Raw genomic sequence first — 20,811 nt, forward strand, 5'->3', positions numbered from 1 at the left:
GTCATTGAGAGGCTGTACCACCTCAGCAGCCAGTTCCTTTTTTACAGAGGCAGTCTTGCCATGTACGTTACTTACCTTCTTCTCCAGCTAGCCTCAGCTCCTATTCTCCTCTGTTAGCCTCCTGAGGGCAGGCTTGTGCCGTCTCTGTCTCTTAACCTTCGAGTAATATCTAAGTCTCCAACCCAACACCAAAAAAAAAAAAAAAAAAATCATCAATACCAAGTCTGGCCTACAATAAAATCCTCTGCAGTATTGGCAGTACTGATGCTATTTGCACGCTGGCCTTTATAATGCCATTGTTTTCACACATATCTCCTGCCTTCCCCTCCCCCCTCTGCCTTCCCGCTCCATCTCTGACATCCCATCTTTTGGTGGTTTGAATAGGAATGTTCCCCATAGACGTGTGTGTGTGTGTGTGTGTGTGTGTGTGTGTGTGTGTGTGTGTGTGTGTGTACACTTGGCCCATAGGGAGCAACACTATTAAGGGTGGCCTTGTTAGAGGAAGTGTGTCACTGTGTGGGTAGGCTTTGAGATCTCCTATGCTCAAGCTAAGCTAGGCCCAGTGTGGTTCATAGTCTCCTGCTGCCTGTGGATCAGGGTACAGAGCTTGAGCTCTCCAGCTCCTTCTCCTTTCTGCCTGCATGATGCCAGGCTTCTTGCCATGACGATAATGGACTCGAGCTAGGAAACAGTAAGCCAGCCTCAGTTAAATGTCTTCCTACTTCTACTATTTTTATCTTCCAAAAAACGTTCATTTCTAAAAGCAAACTTACTCATCACAGAAACTACCCGAGGGTATCTTTCTGTCATACACTAATATTTAGCTTTTGTAGGCTGCCAGAACAGTAGAGGTTTCTCAAAGACAAGCCAGTTTGGAAAGGCTAAGCTTTGGTACCTGATACAAAGTCAAGATTATGGTATCTATATAAAGGAATGTTTGTATGTGCTTCAGCTTTTAACTCTCTCTGTGTGTCTTTCTCTCTATCTATCTATCTATCTATCTATCTATCTATATCTATTTCTATCTCTCTTTCTCTCTTGAGGCAGCAGCATTTAGCTTTTCTACTTTCTTTAAAACATAAAACATTGGGGGCTAGAGAGATAGCTTAGTGGTGAGAGTGCTGGCTGCTCTTCCATAGTGCTAGTATTTGAGCCCCAGCACCATATGACAACACATAACCGTCTAGCATCTAGTGCCCTTGTCTGGCTTTCATGCGCACCAGGGGTACATGCAGTGCACAGACATACAGACATACAGGCACAACATTCATACACATGAAATAAAATCAAAATAATTTAAAAGTAATCAAAACAAAATATGAAACATCAGGGGAAACCTGCTATTTCTCCCCAGCATTTGGTGATCTTTAATGTCTACTGCGTTTTGTTTAGTCTTCCTCCATATCTATAAAATAGAAGCACACATTACATTTTCTTTAGCAATATAAACCTATAGCTGGGTGTAGTGACATACGCCTTTAATCCCAGCACTCTGGAGGCAAAGGCATATGGATCTCTGTGAGTTCAAGGCTGGCCTGCTGTTCTACTAAGCTAGTCAAGGGCAACTAGGACTACAAGAGAAATTCTGTCTCCAAAACAAAAAACAAAAAAACAAGCCATTGAAAAATGTATAGATGCTGGGCAGTAGTGGCACACACCTTTAATCCCAGCACTTGGGAGGCAGAGGCAGGCAGATCTCTGTAAATTCAAGACCAGCCTGGTCTACAAAGTGAGTCCAGGACAGCCAATGCTACACAGAGAAACCCTGTCTCGAAAAACCAAAAAGAAAAGTTTATAGTACCCTTTGAAAAATGAAACTGCCAGCCAGGTGGTGGTGGCACATGCCTTTAATCCCAGCACTCGGGAGGCAGAGGCAGGGGGATCTCTGTGAGTTTGAGGCCAGCCTGGACTACAAAGCCAGTTCCAGGACAGCCAGAGCTGTTAAGACAGAGAAACCCTGTCTCGAAAAATGAAAAAAGAAAAAGAAAAATGAAATTGCCAAGGGAACTCTGAGACCTGACATACACTGTTCTAGCATCTCCCTTTTACCAATATACATTTGTATTAGTGTCATAGAAAGCCAGCTCTGGTTATAATTGAGCCCCGTCATTTCCTTGAACTTTATCCTCCCAGGTGTATTATTATTTTGTATGTGTGGGTGCACATGTAGAAGTTAAAAGATAGCTTGGGAGAATTAGTTCTGGCCACTGTGTAGGTTCCATGGGTCAAACTCAAGTCATCAGGCTTGGCTACAGAACCTCTCCTACTGCACCACCTCACTGGCCTCCAAGTGTGCCATCTTTTAATTCACAGTAGATGGTTGGATAATTGCCAGATATGCTTTTAATAGAGAGGTTTCAGACATAGGAAGACTAAGTGCAACCTAGTGCCCATACTTGCACAGTCCTGCCCAACAAAGAGTGTTTCTTTGCAAGGTAGGTGTTCCATCAACAAAGCAGTTACGGAGCTGTATTTGCCTAGGTAGAGTTAGCCAAGGACTCACAAGTTATTTCCAGAGAGGCTTGAGTAAAAATTTGAATAAATAATAAAGATCTTCATAAGTGGCTCAGCAGTTAAGAGCACTAGTTGTTTTTCCAGAGGACCCAGGTTCAGTTCCCAACACCTACCTGGCAGCTCACAACTTTAGATCTAGGGGATTCAACGCTCTCACCTAGCTTCCAAGGGCACCAGACATACATATGATGCGCATACATATATGCAGGCAAATACATGCCTAAAATGAAAATAAACAAAATTTGGGGCTGGAGAGATTGCCCCATGCTACGAGCACACGTGTTCTTCCAGGGGACCTAAATTTGATTCCTAGTATCCATATGGTAGTTCACAATGTCTGTCACTCCAATTCTAGAGTATCTGATGGGCACACATATAGGTCAAGTACCCATACACATAAAGTAAAAGAATCTTTTTTCCCCTCTTCTTTTTGGTTTTTCAAGACAGGGTTTCTCTGTGTAGCCTTGGTTTGCCTGGACTTACTTTGTAGATCAGGCTGGCCTCGAACTTACAGAGGTCCACCTGCCTCTGCCTCCCAAGTGCTGGGATTACAGGCGACTGCACCTGGCCAAAAGAATCTTTTCTTTCTAAGCATTTGAATAAAAGTAATTTATGTAAAATCTGGAATCAAAGACTATATACTATTTCTCCAAGGATAAAATAGCTAAAGGTCTGAAAATAATGTTCACCTTTACCACTAAACCTAAGAATTTTTCAGCTATCCTATTAGGAGTCAGTGAATTGGTGGTGATTTTCAATTACAAAAGACAAAAACAAACTAAAATTCACATTACCACCCCTCCCAAAAAAGGATGTATTGCCCCACATTGCTATAAAGTTCTATACCATGGCTTTCGAGCTAGCTTGAAGTAGCTACTAGTATTGTCTAGTTAGAACCATTCCTTCCCCTCACCTCTATCCTGGCCCTGTTTGGACAGTTGTTTTGAGGCTGGGTCATACTTGGCTGCCCAGACTGGCTTTGACCTGGAACTGTAGCTCAGACACCCTTGACCTTGATGCCGTCTTGTCTGCCCTCCCTGAGGTCAGGGCTTAAGAGCGTGCCCCAGCAGGCCCAGCTTATTATTTCTGGTTTTCAGTAATTTTTTGGTTCTTTTTTTTTTTTCTTCACCTCATCTATGAATGAGGTCATATTTTAAGATAAATTTAGTAACATTCCCAAACAACTCAAGCTGATATAGAAGATGCTACAGGGTGATAGTATAGGGGACAGATGTTCAGGAGACAAAAGTGGGTGTTATTTGTGTGCAAAATGTAGACAGAATTTTTCTGTGAGTGGTAACCCAGAAACTTTGAATTTAATGTTGATAAAGAACAAATGAGTAATGTGTGTGTGCCCATACCTGCAGAGGCCAGAAGAGAAGGTGTCTGACCCCTTGGGCCTGAAGTTCAGGTGCTTGTGAGCTGCCTGCAGTAGGTGCTGGGGACTGAACTTGGGTGCTTTGCCAGTGCTCTGACTACTGAGCCGCCTCTCCACTCAGTTTTTTTTTTTTTTAATATTTATTGATTACATATACAGTATTCTGCCTGAGAGCCAGAAGAGGTCACTATATCTCATTATAGATGGTTGTGAGCCATCATATGGTTGCTGGGAATTGAACTCAGGACCTTTGGAAGAGCAGGCAGTGCTCTTAACCTCTGAGCCATCTCTCCAGCCCTCTCCACTCAGTTTTAAGGAGAGGTAATGTAAAACTGAGATTACTAACTGCCCCTAACTAACTAAAACTGTTGTTTTAGTTCCTCAGCAAGCTGGAGAGGCATGATTTCAGGCTTGCCATCCATATGGAAAGGATTTTCTTCAACAGAGTATCTTGTTTATGTTGGACTCTCTGTTCAAGAAGCATTCCTAGCAAAAAGAAAAAGCAACTAGTACCTCTGCATCTGGGACCTCCCAGCCTCACGTTAGCTGCCTGAGCTGTCTTTTACAGCATCAGTCAATCAGTCAGCCCTATTCCCAGAATGCAACTCTCAGTAGTTGTAGTGTGAATAACATGCAGAGCCACACACTTCCTTTAACTGTTTGGCCAGAAAATTAATACTTTTCCGTGTGTAGCCCAGGCCAGCCTTGAACTCAGTGAGTAGTAGCTGGCCTCCTGCGCGCTGGGACTGTAGGTATTTGCCAGCACATGCAGTTTCATCTTAAGTCATTCTTCTTAGTTTAAGGTCTTTGTTTGCAGAATCAACTATATTGAACTGTCCAGCTCAGTAGACTTAAGTTTACTGAAAATCAAAAACTACCACAGGCAGCTTTAGAAAGCTTCGCATATACCCCAGAGCAGTCGCCCACCCCCAGTCCTAGACTAGTGCAGGTCTGCTTTCTGTCTCCACCGTACCCTGGGTAAGAAGTCATACTCAGTGATTTTGCAAAATAAGTGGTGTTTTCTCTTTTACTGAGACTTGGATATCTGTTTTCCAGTAGCTAATAATTTGTTCTTTTACTCCCAGTTTTAAACCATTATAGCCTAGTTTATAATAGCCAAAGTTCCACCAGTTCCATATAGAAATAACTGGCCCGGTATGGAAGCCTGCCTGCAACCAGAGTTAAAGGAGCCTGGCCTGGGGCGCACTTCTAATCCCAGCATGCGGGAGGCAGAGGCAGGCAGTGAGTTTGAGGCCAGCACAAACCAGTCAAGGCTACACACTGATTGATACATTGTTTTACAATTAACAGGAAAGTGAACTTCATCTGAGCCCTTCAGACCTATAAGAAGATACTTAACCACTGCCAGACAGATGAGGCTTTTTCAGCACAAAAAATATTAATGCAATAATTAGCTAGTTTTTCAAGGTTTGAATAAAATGTAGAGACAGGCGAGGTTTTTTACCCTTTGACAATTTTATTATCACCCATCTGTTGGCTGTTTTTCAAAGGAAGAAATACAAGCGGTGGGAACCAAGAAAAGATGCAGGATGGGGTGGGCAACTAGTGAGGAGCAGCGGAGAAGAATGCAGGCCCCTGCTCCACAGAAGCCCCCAGCACCACCTTCCCTCTCCTGTTCACAGTTTATTCTGTCTGAAGTAGTGGGAGCATCTGGTCCTTTCTTCACTGTTTACTCCTAATGTGTAGTTTGTTTCTTAATGAGCAATCTTGTGCCTTAGAGTCACTAACTGCCTCATCAGTAAGTCCTTTGTTCTGCTGACAACTTTGAAAGGAGTCACTTACTCACACAGAAAACCCTGTTTATGACCCCTTCCTCCTGTGGTACCCCATAATATGACACACATTCTGGAACATACAGACCTGCATATTGGGCACTTGGTCTAAACTTCTAGAGCCAGTTTTGTGACAGACCCAAGCAGGGTCTATGATTAACTTAGTGAATCTGCTTCCTGTCAGAGCTGTTCTTAATCAAGTTCCCTTGATTTATTATTATGTAAATAAAGCTTATTACTGAAATGTCTGATGAAATGAAATGCAGATTAGTTTTCTTATGTTGACAGGGCTGGAGAAGAAAAGAAGTAGGTAGGGTGGGGTGTTAGTAAACAGAGGAGGCTAAGTCACATGCTGCTTGCACCTTGTCCTAGGCTTGGGGGGCGGGGAGGACAGGAAGTCCACTGGCCAATTCTGACTTCTTAGTCACCACAGTTTTATTAAATACAAAACCTGACCCGATGCCCTGGCCCCTGTGTTCAGGTGTTTGCTGCCGCCTTCACAGTAGCTATGCCACTTCATCCCCCTCTGCTCAGCCTTCACTTGCCATCAGTTCCCTCCCACACACCCTTTTGATGAAGCCCTGAGGCTGAGCAAGTGTTTGAGTGATGTGCCCACACTAATGAGAAACATCCCAGTCCCGTGCGACACTAAGCTCTACCTGCGTCTGGCATCTTTCTGAAATACAGGCATTAAGGTAGGGAGAGTAAGATGGAAAGTCAAGGCTCTGTACCCATCCTCAGAGAACACCTATGCAGGCAGAGGCAGGAGCCCTTCCCAGAGCTCCTAGCACACACTGCGTATGTGGCTCACACTGTGCTTGCCTGTGTATATGTGTGTCTCTACCTGGTCCATTCTGCAGGAAGACTGAGGTTCTGTCCCACTTCAACGGCACGTGGTCAGTGTTGCAGTAACATTATTATGCGATTGGGTATGCTTTACTGCATACAGCTGCAACAAAATTCCCAAAGTACGAAGAAGTGGAGTTCATGACGCTCATGTCTGCACCTCTTAGCACCTCCCTGGCTCCCTGCTGCCTAATAAGCATCCTACTCACCTGAGTAGTGCACTTGGTGTCGGTGGTTACGGGGGGAGGCCTGGGGAGGCCTGCAGGAGCATGTGGCTTAAGATGAGAGACACGTAAACAAATAAGGCCTGAAGTCAGTTTAAGCACAGAAGGAACCAAAACTGGGTATTGCAGAAACTTTAGGGGGGCAGTGCTGTCTTGGAATGGTGGAGAGGCACTGTGGAATGAGATGACTGCTAAGAAAAATTGCAGAAGTGCCATTGAAGCCTAAACGTAAAGGATAAAAGGTTCAGATATGAGGAGTGGGGTAAGCATTACCGAGCAGGCAGCACCCAAAAGCACAGAGAGAGAGAATGGTGGGGTCGGGGTGGGAGGCATAGCCAGAATGAAGCCCCTGAAGGGATTTGAGATGAGACTTGCAGGCCAGGAGGGACATCTTTGAAACAGCTCACTATTGTCTATTGTGCTGGCTAATTTTTATGTCAACTTGACATAGGCTAGAGTCATCTGAAAGGAGAGGACCTCAATTGAGAATGTCTCCATAAAATCTGGCTGTAGGTCATTTTCTTAATTAATGATTGATAGGGAGGGTCTAACCCATGATGGGTAGTACCATCCCTAGGCTGATAGTGCTAGGTCTATTAAAAAAAAAAAAAAGGCTGAGCAAACCTTGGAGAACAAGCCAGCAGCATCCCTCCATGGTCTCTGTATCAGCTCCTGCCCTGTGGAGGTGTAAGCCGAATAAACCGCTTCCTCCCAGCTTGCCTTGTGGCTGTGCATTTCATCCCAGCAACAATAACTCCAGCTAGAATCTCTATACGTGCCTTTCTGAGCATGTTTTTCCCTCTTGCTACTTCCTGTCTAAACACTTTGCCTACTCCTTGCCAAATTGTTTCATTGGTTGGGTTAAAATGCCCTTCACTTATGGTTTGAAACATCCTAAAAATGAAGGAAGTTTGAAGACACCACCCTACAAAGTTGTGGCAGTTAAGTGTTGTGGCTCTGATTCTGTTTTGTTACTTGCCCAGGTCAGTAGGCTGTGACTCTCATCTCCATCTTACTGTTAAAACAAGTCTGTGCACGGCACTGCCGGATGAAGGGGAGTGTGTGGGAAAGAGCCAGCTGCAGAGTGAAGGCTGTCTTGGGTTGTGAGCCTAGCCCCTCACAGCTGAGTCCCGTTTCATGTTTAACACTTTCTTGTCTTCCCCTTTTCTTTTGGCCTGAATTATAGTTGTGAAGTCAAGAGAGCTGCTTTTCCCTGGGCTGCTGCAATGCTCCTGGTGATTGTTGTTTGCATGTGGACCCACTGCAGTGCATCCACAACTGTGTGGTTGTTTGTGCAACAGGATTTTAGCAGCCTCACAATAAACCATTCTTTGGAATTTTACAAAGATGTCATTCTTGGCACCTAAACTAAGAATCATTTCTGCCTAACCCATCATTTTCCATTTATGAATCCAGTTTAATTAGAAAGTAGTTTATGAACAGTGTCCCATTTTTCAAGTGCAATTTGAAATAGCAGATGGTAGACGTACATATTACCTGCATGCCCAAGCCTTTATGCTTACTCATTCACACTCATTCCCTCAGCAGAGCCAGCTATAGAAGGTGTGGGAGGCAGGCAAGCCGCCTGGGGAACCTAGGCCTCCCTTGGTTCGTTGCTGCCATCTGCTGGGGCCTGTGTGCTGTAAGGCTGTCCAGGAGACAGAGACACTAAGCCTTCCAAGGACCTCACAGAGCTGTTAAATTTCTAGATATTGGCTTGGCGGTGGCGGTACACGCCTTTAATCCCAGCAGTTAGGATATAGAGGCAAGCGGATCTCTCTGAGTTCAAGGCCAGCCTGGTCTACAAAGGGAGTCCATTATTCCAAATCAGCAAAGGTAGGAAGTGGACTATTTGGTAACATGCAGTGCCCTGCTCTGGTGAGGTTCAGAGAACAAAGGATATCAAGGGCTCAAAGGTCCTGGAGTGTCAGAGCTACACCAACCTCAGAGCAGATATGGTGGAACATCAGAGTAGTTGGTGGAAGCAGCTAGAGACTTGGACACAGGAACGAAGATCACAAATTTTAGATCAGCCTGAACAGCATAATGAGACCATGTCTCAAAAGCAAGTACAACTCTGAGTCTGGTGGCACTCTGGAGGCAGAGCCAGGGAGAGCTCAACTAGCTTAGGGCCAGCCTGGCCTACATAGAGAGTTGCAGGCCAGCCCAGACTATATAGTATGACCCTGTTTGAAAAGGGCCATTGTGGCAAACACCTTTAATCCCAGTGCTCTGAAAGCAGAGACAGGTAGATTTCTGAGTTCAAAACTAGCTGGTCTACATAAGAGAGTTCCTGGCCAGCCAGGGCTGCATGGTAAAACTGACTGCACGTGCACGCATACACGCATGCACACGCACACAGTGTGGTTTGGGTAGTAGTGCATGCAGTGCGTATATTACCTGCTCACTCTCCATGCCTCTCTTCTCAGTGAATTAGAGCCTCTGGCAGTCAGTGGAGCCATGTGAACACTGGTTCTTTGAAGCATATGTTCAGAAGTTAGCTTGGTTGAACACATAGCTTGTGACTAATTGGCTTTCCTTTCTCCTCTGGGGGCTACTGTCATTTGTATTTGTATCCGTTTATAGTGGGTGCTCCAGTGGCTTTGGCAAACAATGACCACAATTTCTATGACTCCAGTAGTCATTTTCTAAGCAGGTTCTCAGGGACAGAAGCTAGTGTGAGCCGAGCACAGGAAGCCTGCTCCTCCTACTTCCAATGCGTCTCATTAGTTCTTAGTTCTCTGCTTTGGCAGGCCCAGGGACCACAAAGACAATGCCTTTCCCTATTCCACAGGAAAGGGGTCTTCTGAAACCTGTCTTAGAGGTGGAATTTCTAGATATTTGTCACGTGGTTGCCTTGTGACTGTTACTTCCCATCCTACAGTGCGTGCTGTCTGTGTGTATGCTTCTGAAACTGCTGGTTGCAGTCTCTGGACTGAGTCTGTTACGACTAAAGTCAAGAGCAGATTGCCCTCCATGTAATTCAGTGAACATGGAGCCACCATTACTTAAAGTGTTTTTTCCTCTAAGCATTGTTTTTATTCAGGACTTTAAGACCTTTGCACGGGGGCTGGAGAGATGGCTCAGAGGTTAAGGGCACTGACTGTGCTTCCAGAGGTCCTGAGTTCAATTCCCAGCAACCATATGGTGGCTTATAACCATCTATAATGTGATCTGATGCATACTGTATACATAATAAATAAGTCTTTAAAAAAAAATAGACCTTTGCACACAGTTGTGTGTTTAGTGAGGTGTGCACTGTAGAATTTTAAAAAAAAAATAGTTTGCTGAGCCCCTTCATGGAAAGCCCCACTTGGGTTTTAAGAATGATAGTTTTTGTTATTTCTGAGTATTTGGTGTATTTCATTTTAAGTGTTATTTCCTGCCTTGATAATCTAATCTGTGGAGCTTTTTTTTGGTCTTGATTTTTAGGGATACCTGAAAGAAATCTTGAAAGAAATCGGCATTCAGAATGTGAAAGGGATTCACAAGAACACTTGGGAGCTGAAGCCAGAGTACAGGCATTACCAAGCAGATGAGAAGAGCGACTGAGACAGCCGTGTGCTCCAGCAGTTACAGGTGGCCTAGGCCAGCCCAGCGGCTCGCACCACATGCTGACAGCTAACAGGGCAGACAGCTAACGGGCTCTGCGTTCCTGTCAGTAAACTGTTAAAGCTGGGGTTCCATAAAGTTCCTTAAGTGTTTTTTGAAGAGAGAGATGTTATTTATAGACTAAACTTCTGTTAAGCCATAGCATTCAGCCGGGCATTCTGGCACGTGCGTGTGTCCTACAGTCAGGAGGCTGGAGCAGGAAGGCATGCGTGAGTTTGAGGCCAGCCTGGAATACACAGCAGGACCCTCCTCCATAAAAGAAAAAAGGTTCATGGTATGGGCAGGGGCCCGGGAATTAAAACTGCCTTTGTCTTAACTTTTTGACTGTAAATGGGATATTTCCTAAATGAAAATTGTATTAGCCAGGCATGGTGGCACACACCTGTAATCCAACACTTGGGGAGGCAGAGACAGGCAGATCGATGTGAATTCAAGGCCACCCTGGTCTACAAAACATGTCCAGGACAGCCAAGGCTACACAGAGGAACCTTTTCTTGAAAAAAAAAAAATTCTATCTCTGAGGAATTAAGATCCAAAGGGAGGGGCATCAGCTACAGAAACTATAAAGGGACATGGGGGCGACATCCCATTTTCTGAAACTGAGGAGAGAAGTTGTCTATTTCTATAGAGGTAATGTTTCACCTCCAAACACATTAATAAAGGAACCTGTTTGCTTTGTTCTACATGGCAACTTTTATCACTGTCTTATTTTACCTATGTGATATTAGTAAGAGAAACAGTCAAGACTGTGGACAGTTAATGCTCATTTTGTTTACTTTTAAAATAAGAAACGGGCTAGAGAGCTGACTCAGAGGTTATGGGCACACACTGTTGTTGCAGAGAATGTGGGTTTGCTTCCCGGCATCCAAGCGGCTGGCTCTCAACTTTCTGTAGCTCCAGCTTGAAGGGGTTCACGGCCTCCTCAGGTCTACACGGGCACCTACCTACACATATGTGTCCATACAGTTACACAGACACAGATGAAAAGAGTTTTAAGTTTTTCTTATAATAATTGAAAACTGAATGCCTTTTTAATTTCAAGATAAATCTCTCTAGCCAGCTCTTTGGAGGCTGGCTTTGCCTGAGAATTTACTTCCCATTCTGCGGGCAAGGGCTGACCCTTCACTGTCCGATTTCATTGCCACTAACTTAGGGCTCTTGGGTTGGTGCAGCTGAGGTAGAAAAGCATAGTGCTGTTTCCTGGAGCATCGACATGCCCTCGTCTCGCCCTCTTTAGTGACTGGATGGAAGCAGTGCATGAGCACCATGTGTTTCTTCAAGACAAAATGCCATGTGTTACGGCAGTCCAGAACCATGCCTGCGGAGCAAACGACGCTTCAAGTAAGCACAAGGGAAGATGCTTAGAGTATGCGCACATTTCATCCTCTGCCTCTGGATGTCTGCAACCAAGAGTTCAAATGCCGAAAATGTTGTACAGTTAAAGCAAGGAAATAATTTTTCATTAAGAGAAGGATCTTGCCACATTATTTGCTTTTAGTGGCATGTCACCAGATTTCTGAAATACAGGTCTGCCTAAGGAAGGTCATGTTGGTCCCCAGTCACCCTTGGCTGTCTCACCTCATTCTTGTGCAGGAGCCCGATGTGGTCCACCCCTGGTCTCTGCTTTTTAAAATTTTTTCTCACCTGACAATTTCATATGTTTATTCACTGGTTACATCCACTCCAGCTTTTGCTCCTCTCCACTTCTGCATGAGTGGAAGCCTCGTGTCCAGAAGCCTATGGTGATAGCAATGGTAACTGTAGAGCTGAGCGTGTAGTGCCTGCCTTGTCCTTGATAACCTACACAGATCTTGCTGGGTCTGTTCTGTGGCACTTTCCTGAAACACAAGGATACCTCCTCTGCTCAGAGTCTGCGCTGCAGGTGTCGGTTGTTATCATTTATCACCATCCCATCAGTGGAGCACCAAGCTGGGGGCCACACTGGGCTGCTCTCTTGACATTAGGTCTTACCTCTGCTTACCATTTGGTCTCTCTGTATCAGCCACAGCCTGTTAGCTACTCTGCCTTTCATCTAGTCAGTGAAAATATTGGAAGCCTCACTTGACTTCCCATGAGTACTCTAGAGCAGCTGGACTTCCCAAAGACAGCACAGCCTTTGTAGGGAACAGAGTCAGGATCACAGCAGACAGGAACAGGATGCGGAGAGCCCTTCCTTCTAGCACTGCTAAAGAGCCTCTGTTAACTGGGCAAGAAGAGGAAAGGCGGATTCAAGAGGACACGTACAGTGCAACAGCAGCAGGCTACCATACAGGTCCTTTAAGATGGTCTGCTGCCCACCTAGACATCCTCTAGGCCACCGTGCCCAGGACGCAGATGTGGCATTAGTATGCACTCACTCAGCTCAGTGTTGAAAGGCATCTGTCAGATGTGGACCTCCAAAGAGACAGCACTGTGGCACAAACTTCAAAAGTAAAGGCTGCTCTTTCCACAGTGATGCTGAAGAAAAGGCTGTGTTGGTGAAGTGTGCTTTACCAAAATGTTCTTCATACAAAAGGTTTGCATCAAAACTATAAAAGATCTCTCAGAACCAATAACAAAACAAACTACCTGGTTTAAAATGGGTTGGATCTGCACTTGAAAAGCTGTCCATTAGTGATAACTAGAGAAAAAATTAAGACCAAAAAATGCTACGTGCCTATTGGGATAGGTTAAAACCTTTCTATGGAAACTTAACTGTGTTGGATACTAGTGAGCAAGGAGGCCAACCAAAGCTCACAGATACTGTCCATGGTCCTGCAGAAGGACACAGCTCTTGAGCAAAATTTAGAAGATTCTTACAGAGCTAAATAGGCAACCCAGCAATCCTGCTACTAGGAGATGAAGATTCACACACTAAAAACCTATAGTTTTGCTAGGCATGATTATGCACTCCCAAGTAACAGACTGAGAACACTGAGCCACTGAACTAGGATTGGAGGGTTGAGAACACTGAGCCCCTAGCATGTAGAATAAAGGGAAGGGCTGGTTCTAAGCAGTAGACAGTAAAATAGTGTCTTGCCATGCATGGTGACATATGCCCTTAATCATAGCACCCAGGAGGCACAAGACGATGGATCTCTGAGTTGGAGGCCAACCTGGTCTGTGTAGCAAATTTCAGGCTAGCCAGAACTGCGTATTAAGATTTTGTCTGACACTCGGGAGGCAGAGGCAGGAGGATCACTGTGAGTTCGAGGCCAGCCTGGTCTACAAGGCGAGTCCAGGACAGCCAGGGATACACAGAGAAACCCTGTCTCAAAACAACAACAACAACAACAAAAAGATCTTGTCTGAAAATGGGTGGAGATGGGCAGCAAAGTCTTAATCATGAAACTGGAAGGCTACAGGTTGAACTCTAGTCAAAGCTTTAACTATTGCTGGCCCACATCATACCCACTCCTGGTTCTGGCCTGTGGAACCCAACAGTGTGAGGCTGATTCATACCCATTGGGTGCCATTGGTTTTGCCAGCAAAAACTCCATTATAGGACAGTGTGGTGGCTGTTCCCACACCGAAAGGCCCCAGAGTGGCTACAAGAGGGCTTTCCTGGTCCAGGGTAGCTGTGGAAGGAGGGAAGTCATTACTCACTAGGCTTTCTATCCTGTTTAAAGGAAAGCTTCCATACTCTCAGACAGCGTTGGCAGGTGGAGCCTTAGCGGCGTCAAACAGCCAGCTCTGAGATCACATTCTGTTACCACCTACGCAGATCCGTCGGAAAGCTGAGCAAGCCTTGGCTTGCAAGCTTAATAAGTTGAAATGAAACACTCCCACGTGTGAGTTCAAGTTGCACATGCTTGTCTTGCAAATGGATGCCAGGGAGTCCGGCTGGGCAAAGGACAGCCAAGGAAACCAGGATGTCTTTGCTTTCTGTGTGAGACAAAGTCTTTCTGTACTGCTCACGTAGCCCTAAACTCCCAGGCTCGTGCCTAACTCAGCCTCCCGAGTGGCCAGGACTACAAGGCACATGGCCGCCAAACTACAGGTAGGGGCTCTCGGGATTGAATCCAGGCCTTCACACATGGAAAGCGTGCACTCTACCACTGCCTACAGGATCGCTTTAATAGCTCTTCCCAGTTGCTTTCGGTTGAATCCTCCTGAGAGAAAGTGCGTGTGTTGATCACAAAGAGCAGCATGTACACCAGAAAAGAAGCCAAGACATTACAGCCAATGTTTCAAGTTGTTCTCCGTCTGCACCACAGGGATAAGGTGCCACTGCTGTCCGTCACGGGAAGGGGACAGGCTCTGGCTTGAGGGAAGTGGTCCGTGGAGGTTACATTTGTGCTCTGGGAGAGTGTCTTAGTCACTTCTATTGTTGGGAAGAGACTCCGTGACCAAGGCAACTCTTAGAGAAGAAAACATTTATTTGGGGGCTTGCTTACAGTTTGGGGGGCTTAGTCCATTGCCATGGCAACACTCATTGCGCTGGAGCAGTAACTGAGCCCCATTCTGATGTGATGGCCAACTGAGAGAGAACTGGGTCTAGTATAAGCTTTTGAAATCTCAATACTTCCTCCAACAAGGCTACACTTCCTAACCATTTTGCTCTTCTGGTGACTAAACATTCAAATATATGAGCCTATGGGGACCATTCTTACTCAAACCACCGCAGGGAGGTTGGTGAAGCTAATTTCTAATGCCCTCCTGTCTTTAGAAGGCTTTGCCCTGTGGTCTCACCCAAAGACGGCACATGGCAGGTGCTCTGCACTAACAATGGTGTCACCTGTCTGCACCCCACTGAGATCAGGAGGCAGAAACTGGACAGGCACATGAGTTGTAGAGAATGGCTGTCTCCTGTGTGACTTGGTAGCATCACTTGTGTCCTGCAAGTCCACCTGCTTCCACAATATTTTCTTGGTCCCATTTTGCTCCAGGCTCTTTCAGTGATTTTTTTTAATGGTCAGAGAAGAGAAAGAAAAATAATTTAAGTTGGCTTAAAAGTATTAAAATTGGACATGGTGGCACACACACCATTTAATTCCAGCATTTGGAAGGCAGATCTCTGAGTTCAAGGCTAACCTGGTCTACAAAGCAAGTTCCAGGACAGCCAGAAAAGCCCTGTCTCAAAAAACAAAACACCCACCACAACAACAAAACAAACAAAAACAAGACCCTTAAGTTACAGTTGAAACTGCAGTGACACAGTTGTTTAGAAGTTCCTGACCCCATTTCTGGCAGGTGACCCTTATACTCTCATAATGCTAGTGTGTACTAAGAAAGCATTGTCAGCATGTCAGAAATGTGACAACTCTTTGTGTCCCATTCCGCAAACACAGGAGTGGCAAAAGCATTTCATACCACATGTCTTTTTAGTAGTGGAATGCAGGCCTCCCGGCACCATGGCCCCTTTCACTCCATAGATTCGCTAATCCACTTGGACAACAGAATCTTGGTGCTTTTAACCCCTACTGAGGCTCATCCCTCTGTATTCCCACAAAATTCCATAATTACAGCTGGTGACAGTCAAGACTCAAAAACAACGGACTTTGCCATGCATTGTCAACTAGACAACTAAAAGTGTCATTTGGTGGAGGTCTTGCTGGTCGTGGGCAGCTTATAGGAAACATCAAGGCTTTCCTGAAGAAACTCAGTGACACTCCCCCTACTCCACGTGCCTGCACCCCCTGCCCGGGGATCCCACACTGTCTGAACCTTGACACCTTAGCAGGCCTTCCTACTCTCACCTGGAACCTAAGATGAAAGGACTTGCCTGTAGTCCCAGCTGTAGAGAGGAACAGGCAGGCAGATCTCTGAGTTCACAGCCAACATCTTCTACAACTTGAGTTCCAGGACAGCAAGAGCTACACAGAAAAGCCCTGTCTTTAGATCCAGAAAAAAAAGAAAAGGATGGACAAATGTTTCAGGGCTTCACCACAGAGTTGTGTCCTATGAGCGTGTCACAAATTGAAAATAGCTCCGATTCAGCCTAGCAACACTGTGTTCGCTACGGAGTATGTTGCTTGCTGTGTGCTGGCGTCACTGCCTGGATACCTCTAGTCCATATCAAATTGCATGCCGCTGGCCAGGGAAAAGATCCAAATTCAAAACAGTTTCCACAGAGTGTGAACCACTTTCACACCCTCCTAACATCAAAACATTTGAGTCGAGCCTGTTCTGAACAGTGCCAGAAGGCGAGAGAAGGATCTGGAGCTTGGCTCAGTGCTTGCTGCAAGGTGGACAGTCAGTAGATGTTCAGTATAGAGCCTGCTCCCCAAGTTGGGGCTGTTAACATTGTTAACCTGCAGGTCACAGTTCACTTTTAGCCACTTCACAGGAAATGGTTGAAAATCATTAACAGATGAAAAGCAAGACCAAGGAAGCCTGGTACTGGCTTACAGTGTTTATCTTTATCAGACAGACCAAATGGTAACTCCAGTTTGAGATGAAACAACTCCAAGGGTTCAAAGCCCCAGCTCACCGTTCTTGACCCCTGTGAGTTTAGGTGCCTCTGTGTTTGGGTCCCCCCACCCCCACATCCAAGGCCACATTTGTCAGACTCTACTAGCCAGCACTGATGTTCCCCTTTTAACTATCACTGAACCAGATTGTAGCTGTCTTTGAGGTGATCTCCCATGGAGAGAAAAAAAATGGGAGTGTTCCCCATTGTGTGTCACTGTAGGTGACTGCCACCTCTTGGGTGACAGATCTCAGGGTTCTTTCTCTGCCTGCTTGACTGCATCTACTCCAGTCAGCTCAACCTCAAAGGTCTAATGTCCATCTCTGAGGAGACGAAGAGCGCTGGAAGTAGATGACACAAGGGCCCCTTCTCACTCCTGAGAAGGCAAGAACTTCAGTCGTGGCCAGGCCTCCTGTGTAGAAGAGTGGGGCCAGTGAGATGGCTCAGTGGGTAAAAGAGCTTGCCTGGTGCCTGAGTTTCAACCTCAGGAGCCACATGGTGGAGGTAAAGAACGTAGGTGGTTCTGTGACTCAGGTATGAACACAACCACACACACACACTGCAATTTTTTAAAAAAATTAACTAGATGGGTGTTTAATACAGAGTCCTTACCAAGAATGTAATTTAGTATCACTGACAAACAAGGAGATGTCTCTGAACTGGTGAGACCCACAAGGAATTTGGGGACATTTTGTTTAGCTGCAACAGTTGGCATTCTGGTCCACACAACCTTTATGATAAAACACCATAGAATGAATGAACTATATGCAAGTGAAATCTGGGCTGGGAGCATGGCACAGCAGGTAAAGGTGCTAGCCACCATGCCTAAAAGCTTGAGTTCCATCTCAGATTCCCACATGGTAAAAGGAGAGAACCAACTCCCACCTCCTTGGCTTTTGACCTCCACATGTGCGTGCACACACACAGAGAGAGACAAAGACAGACACACACAGAGAGAGAGAGAGAGAGAGAGAGAGAGAGAGAGAGAGAGAGAGAGAAATGGACATAGAAAAAACAGAAATCTAGCCAGGCACAGTGGCCCATGCCTATAATCCCAGCACTTGGGAGGCAGAGGCAGGAAGATCTACATGAGTTCCAGGCCAGCCTGGTCTACAAAATGAATCCAGGACAGCCAAGGCTACACAGAGAAACCCTGTCTCAAAAAAACAAAAACAAAAACAAACAAACAAAAAAAAAAAGGCTTGGGTTCTGGAGGCCTAAAGTCCATGGCCAGGGTGCTCCTGTTGTAGTAGGTCCTGGTGAGGGACTTCAGGTCTGCAACTTGACCATCGCTATTGTTACTTAGTGGGGAGAGGGCAAGAACATTAGCCGCAGCTCAGGTGTCCCCTGGAGGGGGAGACCTGGTGGCACTCAGAGGAAGGACAGCAGGTTACCAAGAAGAGACTTGATACCCTATGAGCATATACAGGGGGAGGTAATCCCCCTCAGGAACAGTCATAGGGGAGGGGAATAAAGGGAAAATGGGAGGGAGGGAAGAATGGGAGGATACAAGGGATGGGATAACCATTGAGATGTAACAAGACTAAATTAATAAAAATAATAAAAAAAAGGACACCAATCCTGGTCCTGAGGGCCCCAGGCCATGACCTCACCTTCCAGAGCCCCTTGTCATGTCATCACTGTGCGGGAGAGAATGTGGATATGAATTCCAGGGTGCGTAGACACTTAGACGTTCACCCCATCAGCTGGTTGTTCACACCATGTAAGAGGCTTGACCTGTGACTCCATAAGTAGTTCTTGAAAGATGAATAAACCTTATTTTGAAAACAACTGTTTGCTGCCTCCCGTCCCTCAGCTGAAATGACTGCGAAGTAGAGGCTCCACCTACACAGGATCTACTTTTGGGAAGAGGGTGGTTAATGCCACAGCTCATGAAGGCTGACTTGCCAATCCAGTTTAAATTGGGTAGAATAGCAATTCTAGCATGAGAGCTAAAGTCACTTATGCTGACCTTGAGCTTAGGTGGTAAAATAATAGTGCCATGCAGGTGAGCAAGATGTAGGGTAAGCTGGGGTGGGGTGGGGCTCCTTTCTGAGGACCCCTGGAGGCTGGGTCTGCCTGGCCCATGCATGGCGGCTTCCTCTGCTTTTTCTGGCCCTTGACACTGCCCCTCACTTGGATTCAAGGAAGACTAGATGTGCAAAGACGGGGAAGGAGAGTATGCTGGCCCAGCCAAAGCCAATTTGAAACAGGCCAGTCCCCATTTAAGAGAAATTCAAAATACATCAAGCCAGGAATAACCAATTTAATGATTATTATTCCCCTAACTGGTATACTTCCGTATATCATATATAACTAATGCATTCTCGTATATAAATAAATAATGGCTCTGGGGCTGGAGAGATGGCTCATCAGTTAAGAACATATACTGCTCTTCCTGAGGACCAGAGCTTGGTTCCCAGCACCCACACCAGGTGACTCAATCTGCCTGTAACTTGACCTCCAGGAGCCCCAATGCCCTCTGAGAGTGCCTACACATGTGTATGCACACATACACATAAATTTAAGAGTAAAAATACAAATTTTTTTTTTAATGAATGCATTGAGGCTGGAGAGAGATCTCGGTGGTTAGGAGTGCCAGCCGTTCCTGTAGAGAACCTCGGTTCAGTTCCCAGAGAACACATGCTGTCTCACAACCATTTGTTACTCCAGCTGCATGGGATGTAGTGCTCCGGGGCAGCAGGCATGCAAGGGGTACACATACATTCGTGCATATGGACAAGTCACTAATACACAAAAACAAGTAATAAAAGTAGTATTTTTAAAACGCGTATCTGTGTGGGGCATGAATGGTGGCCCACACCTTTAAAACCAGCACTTGGGAGGCAGAAGCAGGTGGATCTCTGTGAGCTCATAGTCAGCCTTGTCGAGTTAAGTGAGTTCCAGGACAGCCAGCATTATAGAGCGAGGCCATCTCTCAAAGAGAGGGGAAAATAAAGAATGCACGTCTTGAAAATAGAAGGGATACTTTTGTGTGGAGAGACCACTGAGAGGAGAGAATTGATAGTGGGGGAGGGTAGCAGTGGACAAATATGTACAATGATGTGCATACCTTAAAATGCCATTGAAAGTGGTTTGAAAAAAGTAAGTTTTTAATCTCCCCCCTTCAGGAAGCTGAGTCTGAAAAGCCATGAGTTCAAACCGTTGTCTTGGGGGAGAAAGGGAGGACAGGGCTGGGGATGTGGTGCAGCTGATAGAGTGCTTGCCTAACATGTAAGAATTCAGCGTTTGATTCTCAGTACCACACAAAGCATGGTGATGCATGCCTGTAATCCTAGCACTTGGGAGGTGGGAGCTGGGGGGTCAGAAGTCCAAAGCCATCCTCTATAGAAGAAAGTTCAATAATAATACCAGTGGATCGCTGTGAGTTCGAGGCCAGCCTGGTCTACAAAGTGAGTCCAGGACAGCCGAGGCTACAGATAGAGACAGACAGAGAGAGAGAGAGAGATCAAGGTCAGGTTACACAGGACTCTCTCAAAGGAAGAGGGAGGGGATGTGTGTCTATTCCAGCCTGCTTTTATTTCCTTAACAAAGTACCTAGTGCCTAGTAAATTGTGAACAATAGAAATTTGCTTCTCGGGGTTGGAGGCTTGATGCCCAAGATCAAGCTGAGAGCCTTGCTCTCGCCTCAAGATGGCTCCTTGTTAGTGTCCTCACATGGGGCCAGACTAAACTGTCAGGAATAGTCTAAACTAGTTCCCTTCTGCCCTCTTCCCTTACAACAGTCACTCCCACAAGGCCCCACTTCTTCAGACACCAAAGTGGGAGCATGAATGGAAGAGCATGTTCAAACCAGAGCAGGGCTCATCGCAGGAAGCCAGGGAAGCAGAAAAGAGGCAGCAAAAATCACCCACTGCATCTTCTCATAGGAATGAGATGGCTCAGCAGTTAAGAGCACTAGATGCTCTTCCAGAGGACCCAGACTCCATTCTCAGCACCTACACAGTAACTAACCACCATCTATAACCCAGGAACCCTGACTCCCTCTTCTGGCCTGTGTGGGCACCCAAACTCACCAAGTGCACATACGAG

General features: G+C 45.8%; 1 protein-coding gene across 1 annotated transcript in view; it reads left to right on the forward strand.

Moving 5' to 3' along the window:
- GTF2F2 (general transcription factor IIF subunit 2) overlaps positions 1–11,050 on the forward strand; it is a 115,398-nt gene extending 104,348 nt beyond the window's left edge. Inside the window, exon 8 of the mRNA XM_084767111.1 lies at positions 10,188–11,050. Coding sequence (XP_084623237.1) covers positions 10,188–10,307 — 120 coding nt within the window. The 3' untranslated portion in view covers positions 10,308–11,050. The remainder of the gene's footprint in view (positions 1–10,187) is intronic.
- Positions 11,051–20,811: the final 9,761 nt, after the last annotated feature.

Source organism: Acomys minous, assembly GCF_964271855.1.
Source record: "Acomys minous genome assembly, chromosome: 18".
In the NCBI taxonomy this organism is placed as follows: Eukaryota; Metazoa; Chordata; class Mammalia; order Rodentia; family Muridae; genus Acomys; species Acomys minous.